This window comes from Gadus macrocephalus, chromosome 4, assembly GCF_031168955.1.
Source record: "Gadus macrocephalus chromosome 4, ASM3116895v1".
Taxonomy (NCBI): domain Eukaryota; kingdom Metazoa; phylum Chordata; class Actinopteri; order Gadiformes; family Gadidae; genus Gadus; species Gadus macrocephalus.
Window position 1 is genome coordinate 7,899,398 of NC_082385.1, and position 15,453 is coordinate 7,914,850.

General features: G+C 43.5%; 2 protein-coding genes across 6 annotated transcripts in view; one reads left to right on the forward strand and one right to left on the reverse strand.

The window, feature by feature from the left end:
• LOC132455842 (protein crumbs homolog 1-like) overlaps window positions 1-15,453 on the reverse strand; it is a 140,772-nt gene that overhangs the window by 30,058 nt on the left and 95,261 nt on the right. The gene's annotated exons all lie outside the window — the stretch shown is intronic.
• slc12a2 (solute carrier family 12 member 2) overlaps window positions 1-15,453 on the forward strand; it is a 38,458-nt gene that overhangs the window by 5,031 nt on the left and 17,974 nt on the right. For all 5 annotated transcript variants that reach the window (XM_060049855.1, XM_060049857.1, XM_060049856.1 and 2 more), the window contains 12 exons: window positions 6,479-6,598; window positions 8,427-8,502; window positions 8,893-8,988; window positions 10,385-10,524; window positions 10,698-10,808; window positions 10,997-11,105; window positions 11,343-11,467; window positions 11,580-11,664; window positions 12,761-12,921; window positions 13,660-13,767; window positions 13,904-14,027; window positions 14,380-14,481. In XM_060049855.1, the coding sequence (XP_059905838.1) occupies window positions 6,479-6,598; window positions 8,427-8,502; window positions 8,893-8,988; window positions 10,385-10,524; window positions 10,698-10,808; window positions 10,997-11,105; window positions 11,343-11,467; window positions 11,580-11,664; window positions 12,761-12,921; window positions 13,660-13,767; window positions 13,904-14,027; window positions 14,380-14,481 (1,357 nt within the window). The remainder of the gene's footprint in view (window positions 1-6,478; window positions 6,599-8,426; window positions 8,503-8,892; window positions 8,989-10,384; window positions 10,525-10,697; window positions 10,809-10,996; window positions 11,106-11,342; window positions 11,468-11,579; window positions 11,665-12,760; window positions 12,922-13,659; window positions 13,768-13,903; window positions 14,028-14,379; window positions 14,482-15,453) is intronic.

Consider the following 15,453-nt stretch of genomic DNA (forward strand, 5'->3'; position numbering starts at 1 on the left):
CTTCCTCCAGTCATGCTCTGATATTCTGTTTAACTATGATATCAGGGCAGAATGTTTTCTTTTTTTTCTTTTTAAAAGCTGCTCTCCGGAGTCTTGTTTTCTTTAGTATGGCGCTGATGTTCTTAGTTTTTCTAAGTACAGACAGACGCAATCATTTTTGTGATTAGGACTGAACAGGATGTTTATTTGGTAATGATTTTTTTTTTTCTGTACCCCTTTACCCACATTCGCCACTCACACAACACAAGTTAATATAATCAGTGTTATCTATTTGCTTTCCGATGTGTCAATCTTGCCTTTCTGTCTGTGGCATTTCAAAAACGATATGGTTGAGTAACAGGATGCTCAATTACAAAATAACCTTTTCAGGTTTTGTCACAGGAGCATCCAAATGGCTTAATATCGCTGTTCGGTTCTCACCATAATGGACCGCGTTGACAAAGTCCTCCAGGTATCCATGTCTGAGAGAGGGTAATGCTTCTCGGATGAACAGTATAATGCTAGAGTGTGGTGGCTTTCATGCACAACATCGCTCATGGCAACGCTGGTACATAACCACACGGCACTAAAAAATAATCCCCAATGGGTCGCAGCCCAAACTAATTAAACCAGGTTCTCTCCAGAGCCATTTGTCCGTTCTGGGCCACTGTAGAAACCATGGGGGTGCTGCTCTGTGGGACAGGACCGGCTCACTATGTAGACATGCTCATTCAAATGAAAACAAAACCTTTTTTTGGTTTTCACAGGGTACACAAATTCATTTCTTTGATTTCATATCATTTGAATGAACAATCAATGTCATTGATTGTTCTTGTTTTCATGATGGTCATTGATTCAATGACCATCATTCTCTTTAGAGTTGTGGAAAATCAGAACCTGACGGAACCAATGTAATATTTTATACATGCAGAACTATCCTGGACGAATTTATTTTTTTATGACCATAATAAAGCACATTGCGAAATAAACACCAAATGCCTTGTATATAACTGCTCAAATTGGTGGTGGGGGGGGCGGGCTATAGAGACCCATTTCTCACTCTACTCAACCCATTGAGCCAAAACCAAATACAACTCCCATGTCTGGGAAATGCCCAAGGGTATCACTGTCTCACTCACTCCTGACGATGTATTCAATGTTAGGCAGTAGGCACAGCCCTGATCTTTGAGTTCCCCGTTAATGGAACATTTCTAAGGTAACGCTGGGCTCCATGTCTTCATTGTGCGCAGAGGGAGATCACGTAGCAAAGCCACTCCCAAACGGTTGCATCAACAACGACTGTGTGTTTGCTCATTTTCCGGGTAAAAGTTGTTTACCACTGGCCAGGGCAATAAGTACCTATTAAGTGTTCTCGAGTTTCTTAAATCGCCAACGTCCGTGCCAAATACTAGAACAGAACTTTGTTATTTGTTATAGACTCCCTTTTCAGCGCTTGGTCACGTGCGCTGTCGCTCCCGTGAGGACCACTTCACTCATAATAACAGGCTTCTTTTGTAACGAGCTCAGTGTGACGCTGGGATTATGAACCTGATCGAAAGCTCCATGTTTTGAATCGGGCCCGGTGTGGTCGTCTACAGTCACGACGATGGGGACAGGACAACAGTTCTCCTCTCGACGTATAATCTGATACAGGGATCAATGTTTTCTCATTTCACACACACTCTGCCTCCATGTGTCGTTTTTCTGCGGGCGCCGAGAGTGAGACGCAGTGTGGCAGTCTGAGCGGCTGGCCGTGCTGCCATTTTGCTGCTTCCTCTGCTTTTATAGAGTGGATGCTGTGCAGCCAACTTTCACAATGGTGCCTCTGTTTAGGTGACCTAAGCCTCTTTTTCATGTGCTTTGGTTAAAACACACCGCCTCTCCCTTCGTATCCACCCATGTTTGTATACAGAAACGGGCAATGAGGAAATCCCAAGATTACTTGTGAACCCTCTAGCTAGAAAATTGCTGCAATCACAGTATAAAGGGTGCTCAGTAGGAGTGGATCCTATTGCTTCCTTATCATGCTTGGATGTTGTCTTTATCACTGCTGCTGTCCAACAGTAGCGTATACACAACCCATTCAGAGCACACTCTTTGAAGTGTCTGTACGAGACGTTAGCCTTATTTCCATGTTTTAGTCTCCTGTTTCAGCCTCAGTTTAATCCTGAATCCCGAAGTAGTGTGTGGGGTTTACTAGCAATGGGTCATAAACTGGGCGGTTTTCATGGATTAAGGGACAATTATTTTGGATTATTTTTGCTATAGATATGAATGAGAGTAGGCCTTTTTTTTTTTTTTACTTTTTTTACTTAATTGGTAGAAAAAATTCTACCAATAATTTACTAATTTGAAGTTATGACGATTTATATATATATATATATATATATATATATATATATATATATATATATATATATATATATATATATATATATATATATATATATATATATATATATATTTCTGTTATGACACTGAGATAGACGGAAAGGTATGGGAGAGAGGGGAGGACATGCAGCAACGGACCATGGGTCGGAATCAAACCCGGGTCGCTGCGATCGGGACTGAGCCTTGATGGTACGCGCTCTACCCGGTGGGCCACTGGGGCGTCCCAATAAAGTAACAGTTAACGTCATTCTATGACATTAATAAAGTAGGATCAGCTGTCACCCGATGACACATTTGTTGTCAAATACCAAGGCTGCATTCCAATAGTCGTTCTGTAGCGACTCCCCTCGTTCCTCACTTCCTTAAGTGACGAACGAGTGGAATTCACTGCTGGTGAATCAGATGCAGTGAGACCCACACCGGAGAGACCCCCCCCCCCCCCCCCCAATTGTATTAATCCCTATTCTAAATCTTTAAATTAGTTTTGATGCTGTTAACATACAGTAGTTTCCCCCTCAAAGCTCCCTCCTCCACTCTCCACTCGGTGTTCCCTCAGCCCTTTGCCACCTCCCACCGGCACATCTCTGGCACCTACAGTCTCATTTCCTCTGTATGGACTAATGGGGATGTTTCTCAATTATTCATACAATGTACCTTTTGTGTATAATCTATCCTATGCCTCCCATTGTCTGCTGCTGCAAACCCAGTTCCCGGGTCATGCTGTCAATAGTTTGTTTATATAGCCATAAGTGCATGTAACAATAGGCAATGCATATGTATTTGCCGTACAGTGCAGCACATTTATAAAAGCCAGAACACATAGTGCTGTTACACATAGCCACTACGGTTGGGATGGGACAGAGTCAACATTCATTTGGAAAAGTAAAGGAATGTAAAGAGTTCGAAATGTTGACTTAAGGACTTCCAACAAACTTTAACAACCCGCTATAGTTACTCTTTTTACAAAACTTTATTAAATCCATTGTCACAGCATTCAGAGCTTGCTGTGGCTTGGGAGGGAGGAATTGGACAATGAGGCTGCAGGGGGGGAACCTGCAGGGCAGATACCCACCCTGTAGGGGCCGGGGAAGGGTGACAGGGATGTGCTTTAACGGAGGGCTGAAGCTGTATATATTATAGGCTGTTATAGGCTAGTATTTCACCGTAGGTAAAGCGTTCCCATAGCAGCAAAGGCATGCGACGAATGTCATGAGACACTTTCTGTTCCAGGGATGCAGCCGGGTCGCGTGTGAAGTCTTTCCGAAAAGCGCAACAAAAAAGGATGCCTTTTTAAATTGGCCTCCTGTGAAGCCGCTACCAGACACGATTTGTTTCGCGATGCCCTCGCAAATATTAATATCAGTTGGAATGTCAGAGCAGTGGAATGTATTTTCTCTGCTGTAGAAAAAAACAATATTGACCTTCATGTCATGATCCTGTTTCCTGCTTTCTGAAGGGTAGACTTGTGCATGCACAATATTGGATGACAGCTGGCCCATCTGCTTTGAGGAATGTTCTGTGGTCGCAGACCTCTAGGGGGCTCGGCCCTTGTTCCAGAAATCAGATTTGTAACATCTGAGGAGCACTTCAAGCCTGAGGCGAAGTGTGTCTGTTTGTAAATTAATCTATAGGGAGTTTGTGTAAAATGTTTCGTGATAAATGTGTGTTATACACGCATATATTAACGTTGTGTACAACCACGCCCCTATAAGAAAGTACTGGGCACATTGAAAGTTTGAAATATCTAGCCTAAATCTGAAGAATAATGCTGTAAATCATCAATGGCCAATAGCATATTGTGTTTTTTTTTTTTTTTTATAGTTTAATAGTTTATTAGATTATGTTAAATAACTAAGATTGGAAAAACAAGCTGAGAAATCATTTTGACACATTATTTGGTTACCAACAGGTTCCGTCGTTTCTTGTTTGGTGTTCAAGCCACATGGGGACAAATGGCTCCAGGCCTTTCTGATAAGGATTCATGAAAGTCCTGATGATTCAAGGAAGTACCCTTCATTAATCTCATATGTTACACATACAATCCCGCTTCCTGGAAGGTTTGGTTTGAAGAAATAATCATGGCCATGACTCATAGATGACATCATCGATTTGACCTCTCGGGAGGGACTGTTAAACACTAGTCTGAAGTCTGGTTTGGCGTCTAAACAAACTGCAGATAAATTGATTATATCATCAACATGAGTTTTATGCACTCCATAACGATTCATGTTTTTTCTATTGGGCAGAACAGCAGTAAATACGCTAGCCTAAAGCAGTGTGTTGATCTCACCTCTAGATTTAAAACTTATAAAATGACGGGATATATGCTTGGCTCATTAGTTGTCTAATCCTCTTGTCCGTGTATCCGTTGATGGTTTTCTGTAGTTTACAACGTGGCTTTCCCCTCCCAGAGACCTGTGTGGAGGAGAGGACCTATGATCTGGGTCCTAAATGAATGGGTTGAATGCCACTTTCTCCATTATTTTAAGATGTACGTGGCAGGTGGGACACATTTTGGACTGCCGCAAGCCCTTGACCAAGCAGCACTGGCTCACGAACTGGAGGCGGTCCAGTCAATCTGTCTCGCTCCCTGGGTTGGCCCACTGATTATAATGAGTCACATTCAGAGGACAAATCTCCCCCAAGTGTAACATAACTCGGTTGTCTTGCCAAGAGGCCTTCCTGGCGAGGCATCTGTTGGATAAATGCGTGCCTGGGTATTGGTTGGCTAAAATAAGTAGGTGCTAGTGTTTCTTTGTTTTGGCGCCAGGGAAATATTAAACTCCAAAGGTAAAATATTGTCAATAACTAATAATTCAATAATGAGTCCTAGGTTTGACCTAGCAGTTCAATAATATTTTATTGCGGATGCCTGACCGGCTTTTTTCGTATAAATCAACTCACACTTTTCTAAGTGGACTCTGATTCGCCAGTTCAATCGATTATTCTGCGTCTCGTGGTTTTATTAAAAAAAATGAAAACATTGAAAATACTCATGTTAAAAAACATCGGAAGGATATTAAATAAATATAAATGTTTAATTTTTACATAAGGAAGATCGAATATCAGTCAATATTCAACAGTATAAAGTTGAATTCCCTGTTTGAGGACAATGTGACCTTGGATACTGCTGTCTTTTCCTCTTTATATTTTCTATATGCCTAGCCCTCATTTTCAGCTGCATATTTGTAGCTGCTGGCGCTTGTCCCTTCCAGCTATCCCTGATGTCAATACTGCAGAGTAGGCAGAAGTGTCTCGGTGTGCGGGTCCTTTTTTATTTTTTATCCTCTCATTGCCATGCAGTCTAAAGAAAAGTGTCCTAAAATAGCATCCGCACGATTAAAAAAAAAGGACATTTTCTGTTGTCTAAATACAGTTAAAGCAAAGGAGTCGTTGATTATTCAAGTTCCTGTTCTCAATGTCCTTTTTGTTCGGTGTTGACGCAGAGACCCACGAAATAAAGGGGACACTTAAAAGAAGCTGGGCCCCGGCTGGAATCTCCTTCCTGTGGTGAAGGTGTTGTGGTGTGCCAGACGGTTACGGCCCACAAAACGAGAGAACAATGCAGTGCACACCGAGAGCTCCCTGCCGCAAGGACACCGACGTCACATTGTCTGTGCACAGGGAGGGGAGCTTCCTGTGTTTAACCTTCAGTAGTAACGCAAGGAAGGATGCTCTCTATTTATGGCTCAATCACTTTCCCCCCCCCCCCCACCCCCCGCTTTTCTTTTTCCTCTTTTCAGACCCGTTGAAGCCACGGTTGCCTAATCGCATAACATTTTTCTGTGAAGCTGTTTTATGGACATTAAGAAGAAACTTGTTATAAATATCTTCCATAACGCATTATTTACAGTGCAAATCCCCTCACTAGACACATATTCTACCGTCCTGTACTTGCTGCTGTGGTACCTGAAATTCTCCATCTGGCATCTATAAAGTCTTATCTAATTCCAGAAAGTTATTTCCCAAATCTCAAAAATGTCCAGACAATGATGACTGTTTTCTGATGAATCCATTTGTCAGCTTCCTCAGAACTGACCAGTCCCTTCGGAATGAAAGTTATGTTTTTCCCCTTTCTCTAGACCTCAACGCGTACTTCTGTTTTCAGGAACCCTTTGATGATGGCTTCGCCAACGGCGAGGAGCTCAGCCCGGCCGAGGAGGCGGCCGCCAAAGAAGCCGCCGAGTCCAAGGGCGTGGTCAAATTCGGTTGGATCAAGGGCGTGCTGGTGAGTTTCTCTCTGTTATTCATTTCCTGTTATAATGCAGGATGCCTCGTTTTTTGTTTTTTTTCCTTCATTCAAACGTCAGAGCTTTTCTTATTTGATTTTCCAGACGGATTGTTCTCTGAACCATCTATTGTTGCGGGGGTTTACAGTATGACGGGGTGGGGTGGTGTCCCACTGCCGACGCTGGTCTATGGGGCTCGGGGAAACGTGACCTTGCATCGCAATGAACGGCTGTTAAATCGGGAGTGTGGGAGCATTGCATTGTGGGTCTTTGTCTTAGTGATAGCCTTAACTCATCGTGAAACTATCTGTCGTTTAATAGGGGATACATTTATGCTTGAAAGTTTGAAACCATCACAGCTGATCTCCTGCGAGAAGTATTAAAATAAATGTCATACTTGATAAAGCTATAGGACCATAGGCCTCCACGTTTACATAAAGTTCAGCTATATCTTTTTTACCACATTGGACACCTGCATCACGTCTAGTTGAACCCAACATTGGGTACTCTCCGTCGGCCCTTTGCTGACTGTGAGAGCTCGGTCATTCTGGCTCCATTTGTGTGAATCGGAATAGCAAGCCGATGACGGTCTTGCAGATCAACTTTAGGAGTCCAACACATTGGAAGAATGTGCCACCAGTAGTAATAGTGACAGATTCACCGGCTAGTCACAGAATTTATCAGCATTTTGTGAGTGGCCCGTGTTACTTTACCACCCAGTTGTTGGAGCTGGGGCGATGCTTAACCATGATCAGTGGTGAAGATCCAGCAGATTGAACTGAAGTCAACCTCTGGGAGTCTAAAATAGCTGCAGAGTAGATCATGGAACCTGGTAATTCACTACAGGATTAGTGTTTGAAGTGTTTACACGGTCAAGCTAGTGTATGTGTGTGTGTCACATTTGAATAAGGAATGTGTCTTATTAGTGTGACTTACTTTTCAGCTTAATGCTATTTTACCAAAGAGAAATTGACTCACTCACAACAACTGTAAAATCATTGTGAAAGTGTGTTAAATGGGAAGGTTTTGGGAAATTTTAAGATGGGTCTGTCTTATCACACAAGGTTTTATTATGACATTTAAAGTCTTCGCTTCCTCTCAACATAAACATTACTTTTCTTTTTTTTACACCACAGTTCTGTCTCACTCAAAAAGGTCAGATTTAGAATAATTAATTGCAGTTTAAATTACACAATTGTAACACGCATAACTCTTTGGCAGACGGGGGGGGGGGGGGATTTGGCCTTGTGTTGCGGAGGTAAACTGTGCGGCCGGCCAAATTACGTTTATTGCTCTGGCTCGTGCAGGCATTTAGAATCCTGATACTACATTGTGTAGATGCCAGCTCTTTGTACTACACCGCCCCAATCACTAGGACATGGGTAACGCGGTCCCCCTGAGCTCATTGGGCTGTAATCATGCACCTTTGTCTGAGGTTTCACTTCCGGCTCGGCTTTCATTGTTGTTTTTATTGTTCAATACAGTGTGTGATATGTCACTCGATCTCACTTGATTTTAAAATCAGTTCAAAATGGAGATTGTGTTATCTCACTTTTTGAAGTTGGTGTCAAAGTTGTTTTGTGTCATGCACTTGCAACCTAGCAATTGTAAGTGCTTCGGCACTTGTTTCTATTAATGTCTTCGCTGTAACGACAGAGATATATTGTTTCTCTTTCTCACAAAAAATGTACTTATTGTAAGTTGCTTTGGTTAAAACGTCTGCTAAATGTCATAAATGTATATGTAAATGAACAACCGGTGTTAAATTGATGCCTGTACCATGACTCTAAACACTCTTTTGTTCTTCTTTATTTTGTCTGTGTGCAGGTGCGGTGCATGCTGAATATCTGGGGTGTGATGCTCTTTATTCGCATGTCATGGATTGTGGGCCAGTCAGGAATAGGTAGGTACACGTGAATGAAGTGATTTGCTTTTCTCACCCTCTTCTGATCTCTTTAAAAGCATCACTATGTGTATGCCCGTGGTGTTAGTATATGCACACCCGTGTCATTTTACACCGGCAACTACTACGCTCCGTTTGGAGCGTAGTAGTTGCTGGTGTAAAATGTGTTGACTTTTCAGAGCCATATTTTAAAAGACTTGTAAGCCGGTTCCAAAATAAACAACTGCCAGCACCCAATGGTGGATAGATTTCACCATTCGGCAAGTAAACTGATTCAGGGTAACATATTAAAACAATTACCGGCAGATCTTCCCACGGAAGATTTTATAAAGCCAAAATTAGCTTTTAGATTTTCTTCAGAATGATGCATGTTTGGTGTTTTCTTTGCAGTTTTGTCCTGTTTAATTGTCCTGATGGCCACTGTTGTGACAACAATCACCGGCCTTTCCACCTCAGCCATCGCCACCAACGGTTTTGTACGAGGAGGTATGCCTTTCAAGTACTTACCTTAGTTTGTTAAAGATTGTAAAGTTATTAAGTGTGATATATTGCTTGCCTGAAGGGATACAAATACATACATTTAATTTTTTTCACCACATTCGTCAGTTATCAACAGTAAATAGATGAACTTGCCGAAGTCTACTCTAATGAATTCAAGTCTCTGACCCGTTTGTATCCAATCCAATTTCTAATGTTCATTTCAAGAAGACTGAAGAAGCCAGGCTAATGGCTGGCTATGCCCAACGTTGCTGTATATGCCCACCATCTTCTATACCCAAACCCTTGATAGAACCTCACATAAAATGTTTTTGGGAATACTTGAACACTTTCCATCTGGCATATTGCCAGATGTGCCTCTCTGCTGACCTGATCAACAGGAAAGTGTGTTTTCCAGACAGCCGGATGGGGTTGCCCTGCATTTCTTTTAGTAATAACAATTTAATTTCAAAAGCAACCTTACTAAATGTCAATAAAAGGAGGTTCAGGATTTCAGCAGAGAATAGGGTATTTGTCGTCGTGAATATTAAATGCTGTTATCAGACTCTTCAAATCGATTATGTAGTACCACTACTACGCCTCAGCCCGGTGGTGACCCCCACCAGGCAGCAGAGCTCTTTAACAATATTTAGTCAGTTTCCGGTGCTCAGCTGTTAAACCAGGAATTCCAGATGTGTTTTCTCTACCAGCGTGACTCGGCTATCGATGTATGCTGTTCCCCCCTTATCCAAACGGAGGATGTACTCCGTGTTGAACCCCTGCTGACCCCCCCCCCTCATCTCGGATACCTTTCTTTTAAAGGGTGAAATGAGAAAAAGAGGCGAAAACACACAGATTCACACTCATTCCAGTTGTCCCAGCACACGGGGGAAATTCAATAGTGTCCTCGGACCGCTGCATCCCCAGTGAGACTGGGATTGGGATGTCTGAAATGGACAGAATGAAGTTTGTCGATTTTATGAGGCTCCGCGTCGAACAGCTTTGTCTGGCTGCCAGCCGGTGCATTGATTTGTCCCCATTGCGCTCTGCCACAGGCTGCAGTAGTTCTATTTAATGGTATCCTCCCCCCCCCCCCACCCCAGACTCTTAACATGCAAACATGCGTTGGAGTGATCATGCTAAGGTGACCTTATAGCCATGACCGCAGAATAGACTGCAGAAGTGGACTCTGCATCCTGTGTGCAGGCATCCCCCACCCTCTTTCCTGACTGCGTCGGAAGACTCATTACCTGTGTGTGTGTGTGTGTGTGTGTGTGTGTGTGTGTGTGTGTGTTCGTGTGTGTTCTCATATACTTCCGACTTGTGTGGTGTGTTAGTGTGACATCTCAGCCTGACATTCTGTGTTGAGACCTAACCTGTTGAGTCTGTTTCTTTTGTCTTCCAGGAGGTGCATATTATTTGATATCGAGAAGTTTGGGCCCAGAGTTCGGAGGCTCCATCGGTCTGATCTTTGCGTTCGCCAACGCCGTGGCTGTCGCCATGTACGTGGTGGGCTTCGCAGAGACGGTCGTCGAGCTTCTCGCTGTAAGTATCTATGTCTACGTTCTTTAAATCCATATCATCGTATTACCACATGAGCAATAAGGAGAGTGTTTTGTGTTTGTTTGGGAGTCGTTGAACACTGTACGCTGCTCAATCTATTGATCAAATCGTATTAGGGTGCTCCGTTTTAAACACACAATCGGTTCTGCCCAAAGGGTGTCGACGCTCTCATGACGGATCAACTCAACGACATCCGAATCATCGGCACGATCACCGTCATCCTGCTCCTTGGCATCTCGGTGGCAGGAATGGAGTGGGAGGCCAAGGTTTGGACTGCGCTCTCTAAAAACCCTGTTATTGTGAAAGCTTCACACTCACTGTGCATAGCAATTGACTGTGGAGAGAAGGGGTTATTTTGCATTCGTCGTTAATCCATTCACTTTAATGTAGAGTACAACATCTAAATATTGAAGTCCTCTATTTAATGTACAACTTTTGATTGACTTCCTCACAGGCCCAAATCTTCCTGCTCTTCGTCCTCATCACTGCCATCATCAACTACTTCATCGGAAGCTTCATCACTGTCAAGTCTAAGGAATCCTATGGCTTCTTCGGCTACGATTGTAAGTTCAACACTTTGCAAGGTTTTATGGAACGTTACTGTAGCTACTAAAGCGTGCTGGTTTTGAAGGACACTTTGCGCCAAACAAATTCTTATTGCGAGATTCACTTTATCAGCACATTTCCATCTTTTTACTTATCGCATTGCTAGGTTTGTTGTCGTTGTTTCACCGGCAATCTGTTTGTTTCCCGTTCAATGTTTGCTTCATGTCCATGTATTTCTTCATCCTGTTCCTCAGCGGCCATTATGATGGAAAACATGGGTCCGGACTTTCGAGGCGAGACGTTCTTCTCCGTGTTTTCCATCTTCTTCCCGGCCGCCACCGGTATTTTGGCTGGTGCCAACATCTCGGGAGATCTCGCCGTTAGTACCTTTCCTGTCCTCACACCATTAACTTTTAGCGCCTTTTGTCATCGTCACAAGCCCTATACTCTGCCTGCTCCTCATAATAACACATTGTGTGTCTTGCTCTCAGGACCCCCAGTTGGCTATCCCCAAAGGCACCCTGCTGGCCATCCTGGTCACCGGCATCGTCTACCTCGGAGTCGCCATCTCCACAGGTACAGCACGGTGTTAGGACCCATGGATTATAAAGGGATTGTGATGCAGTGGGCAGGACGTGCACAGCTATGGTTACAGTTGCTAGAGACTATAACACTGACTGGCTTAGGTTTATATATTGAAATAGTTGAAATTGTCACTTGGAAAAAAATAAACATTTATATGATTTATTCAAGCACAAATGAGAGTGGCCGTTCAGTCATTTGTGTGAGGTCGATGCAGCGCTACATAAATAAATGGCTTTGCAGAAGATCCACTTGGTGCACGGGCCCTGCTAACACATGGCTCTTTATCTAACCTACATGACAGGTTGTGTTTGAGTTGACTCTGCCTGTGCCTGCGCCTGCAGCTACCACTGTTGTCATGTCTTTTGAGAACCACATAGCCATGCCGTGTGTGCGCTGGCTGTTGCAAAGACGGTTTCCGTGTTTTGTGAGGGCATTTTCTGCCCATTTAAAAAGTATACAAAAAATATATTAAGGTCACTGGAACCCCCACGTGAGTTCTTGCAAACCACAAGCCCAACTTTCTTCCATTGACTGTTCAAATAGACCCTGAATACCATATTACAGATGTTATCCAGAGCCCAAACATCACTGTCTCCGCATGGTTAATAAAGGAATTCCCAGAAGCAAAAAAGATAGTGGATCCGTTAATTTAATGGTCTGAAGATGAATGGATCCTTTCATTCCTGGAGATCGTAGCAGCACCTAAAAGGGTTCAAAACCTTTCTGATAACAAAGATGTCAGAAGATAGGGTTTTAGTCAGCAGCCAAACTGAATGTATAAGCAACAATTAATACGTGCTCATCTTTGCTAGATGTATCACTTTACAATAACTGCAAAGTGGAAAACAAACAAATGCTAAACAAACGTGTAAGCGACCCCCCCCCCCTGCTATAGCTCAATAAAAAAAATAACATTAAGGTTGTTTATATATTGTTGCCCTATTTCTGGTCTTTGAGAATGGAAACATGCATTTGCATATTGCATTTCACCTAACCTATAACATGTTTATGTTGTTTTTACAAACCAACTGCAATGATGCCTATAGGTATGAACATGTTAATAACAAGCCCATGTTCTGCCTAACAGGTGCATGCATCGTTCGAGACGCCACCGGCTCTCTGAACGACACGGTGAGCTCTATGTTCATGGCCAACTGCACCGACGCCGCCTGCAAGATGGGCTACGACTTCTCCTCCTGCAAGGACCCCAAGACGCCCTGCCAGTACGGGCTCCAAAACGACTTCCAGGTATGGGACATGCAACCTGACGCCCCAGATGGTTTGTGAAGCAGAACCATCTGGAGAGACAACCTCTGACATTGTTTGGATTGGGCCCGGCACTTTAAAAAAAATACTTGGCAGGGGATTGGTCGACCATCTGTCTATTACGTACGTCACGTAGTTCCTCCTAGGATGCTGATTGGTCCGAACCAATGGCGGGTTGGGACACAAACGCGCAACCTTGAAGCCTGCCACGATGGATTCCCGAGGGGGTCGTAATCTTGGGAATCCAGCCTTCCCCCCCCCAAGATTAGGGGATTATAGCATATTATAAGGAATTCCTGCTCCCAGAAAAATGGTTGTAAAATAGTTTGCTGCGGAAGAAGTGAAAGGCCCACGTTCACCCAGATTTATGCTTGTCTACATATTAAGGCCGAATCTCGATTCTTCCCCTTGCCCCTTTTGCTTTGTCTTTGTCTTTGTCTTAACCAAGACAAAGACAAAGACAAAGCAAAAGGGGCAAGGGGAAGAATCGAGATTCGGCCCAAGTGAGCTCTAAAATCATCTTAAAAATAAGGGGTACATAGCACTCAATCTTATCCCTTAATCTTGATCAAATTGGGTATTGAGACACCACTAGCTCTCACATGAACGCGCAACTTCAAGGGTAAGGGGGAAGATAAGGGGTAAGGGGAAGTATTGAGATTGGGCCTAAGTCTTGTTTGCGGGACTAGGCTTAAAGAAATGTCCCCTTTGTGTGATTAGGTGATGAGCATCGTGTCAGGCTTTGGTCCCATCATCACAGCCGGGATCTTCTCTGCCACCCTGTCCTCTGCCCTGGCCTCTCTCGTCAGTGCCCCCAAAGTCTTCCAGGTGAGTGCCCCGACGTAATCTCTGTTTATAGCGCCGTGTACGTATCTGGGTCCGGTTCAATGGACAAGCGGTATGTCGAGCATCTGTTTTCATTATTTTACAAAGAAGCTTGACCGCTGTTTTTAATTTCCCAAAGGCTTTGTGTAAAGACAACATCTATCCCGGCCTGAGCATGTTCGCAAAGGGCTACGGCAAGAACAACGAGCCCCTCCGAGGCTACATCCTCACCTTCTGCATCGCCCTGGCCTTCATCCTCATCGGTATGTCTGTTGTTATGATACAACATAGTTGAGTGCGGAGCGGGCTGGAGCCACTTAGTCATGTAGTACAGAGGTTCACAGCCGTGTGCCGGGGAACACGAGGTTCCCTAGAGGCGGGACCAGATGTTCAGTGAGATTTTGTTATTTTTAATCCTAAATCCTGACATAGGTCAAGAGTGGGTAAGAGTAGGGATTTACTTTATTATTGATCAATTGATCCACGTTATGTACTTATTGCTCCCTTTCGATTCCAAATTTGGCAAATAATGCGGTCTCCTGCTAGATTTGTATGAACCCGTTTCCAAACTGTACTTTCTTTAACCATCTCTTTATAATATTGTCCCCTCTGCAGCCGAGCTGAACATCATCGCTCCCATCATCTCAAACTTCTTCCTGGCTTCCTACGCCCTGATCAACTTCTCTGTGTTCCACGCCTCCCTCGCCAATTCACCAGGTAACGTGAAGACGACGCCCCCTGTTCAACCCTTCAACCAACACCACTTCAACACAAGCGCCTCTTCTGTTAAGGCAACATATGTTTAGGGGCATTCTGTGTCTTCATGAAAGTCGAGATGTTTTCACTGTGATTTCAGAGTGATGTTAATTTTAGAATAGAAGGTATGTTCCGCCGTGTTTGACATGTGAAATCCAGGATGCGATAACAAATGTTGTAGTGGGAAACATTTGTGTAATGTTTACACTCGTGTGTGTGTGTGTGAAATGTAGTAATATTTTAATTGCTTTGAGCTATTTCAAACCTTCAAGAAAACGTATATTGTTTCTTTTCCTCTTAATACCAAAGCTCTAGAAGAACACCAGGTACAGATACTTCATCCAATTTTGAACTCTCCCCAAAACCAGTTCCCGTAATTGCATGGACTTAAACGGTACAGGACTTAATTTAACCGCATAAGCAAACGTCACAAGAGGCATGACTGATGTCATCCACTATTCCTGGAATCATAAAACCCTAGTCTGACTTTCTTACAAAGTCGACTTTTGGGTTTTAATAACGGGTTCTGGTCTCTCCTCCTCTCCCTGGATAAGAGGCCCGGCGTTCGATGTACCCTTTAACGTCCTGTGTTTCCTAGTCTCATCGTATAACCACACACGGTCGAAGCGTATCTCTGCATCATCACTAAAACCCCACCAGCCTAGTCTTCTCTCTTTGGAGTCCAGTAAAGGAGTATGGCATCCAGTAGCGGCTGTACCTCTTGTTTCGTCCTCCTGTCTCTAACTGGCTGCTAGCTTTCCATGTTCTTAATCCAAACACAAATCCATGCTCTACTACTCGTTTTAATAAGCAACATTGGCTAATTTAGACTCCTCACTATTCAGTAATATGACTTACAACGGCATTCATTACTAAAGTGTGTTCGGAGAAGGACGGACATTGAGTGTGTTGAACCGATATCGGTAAGGACCA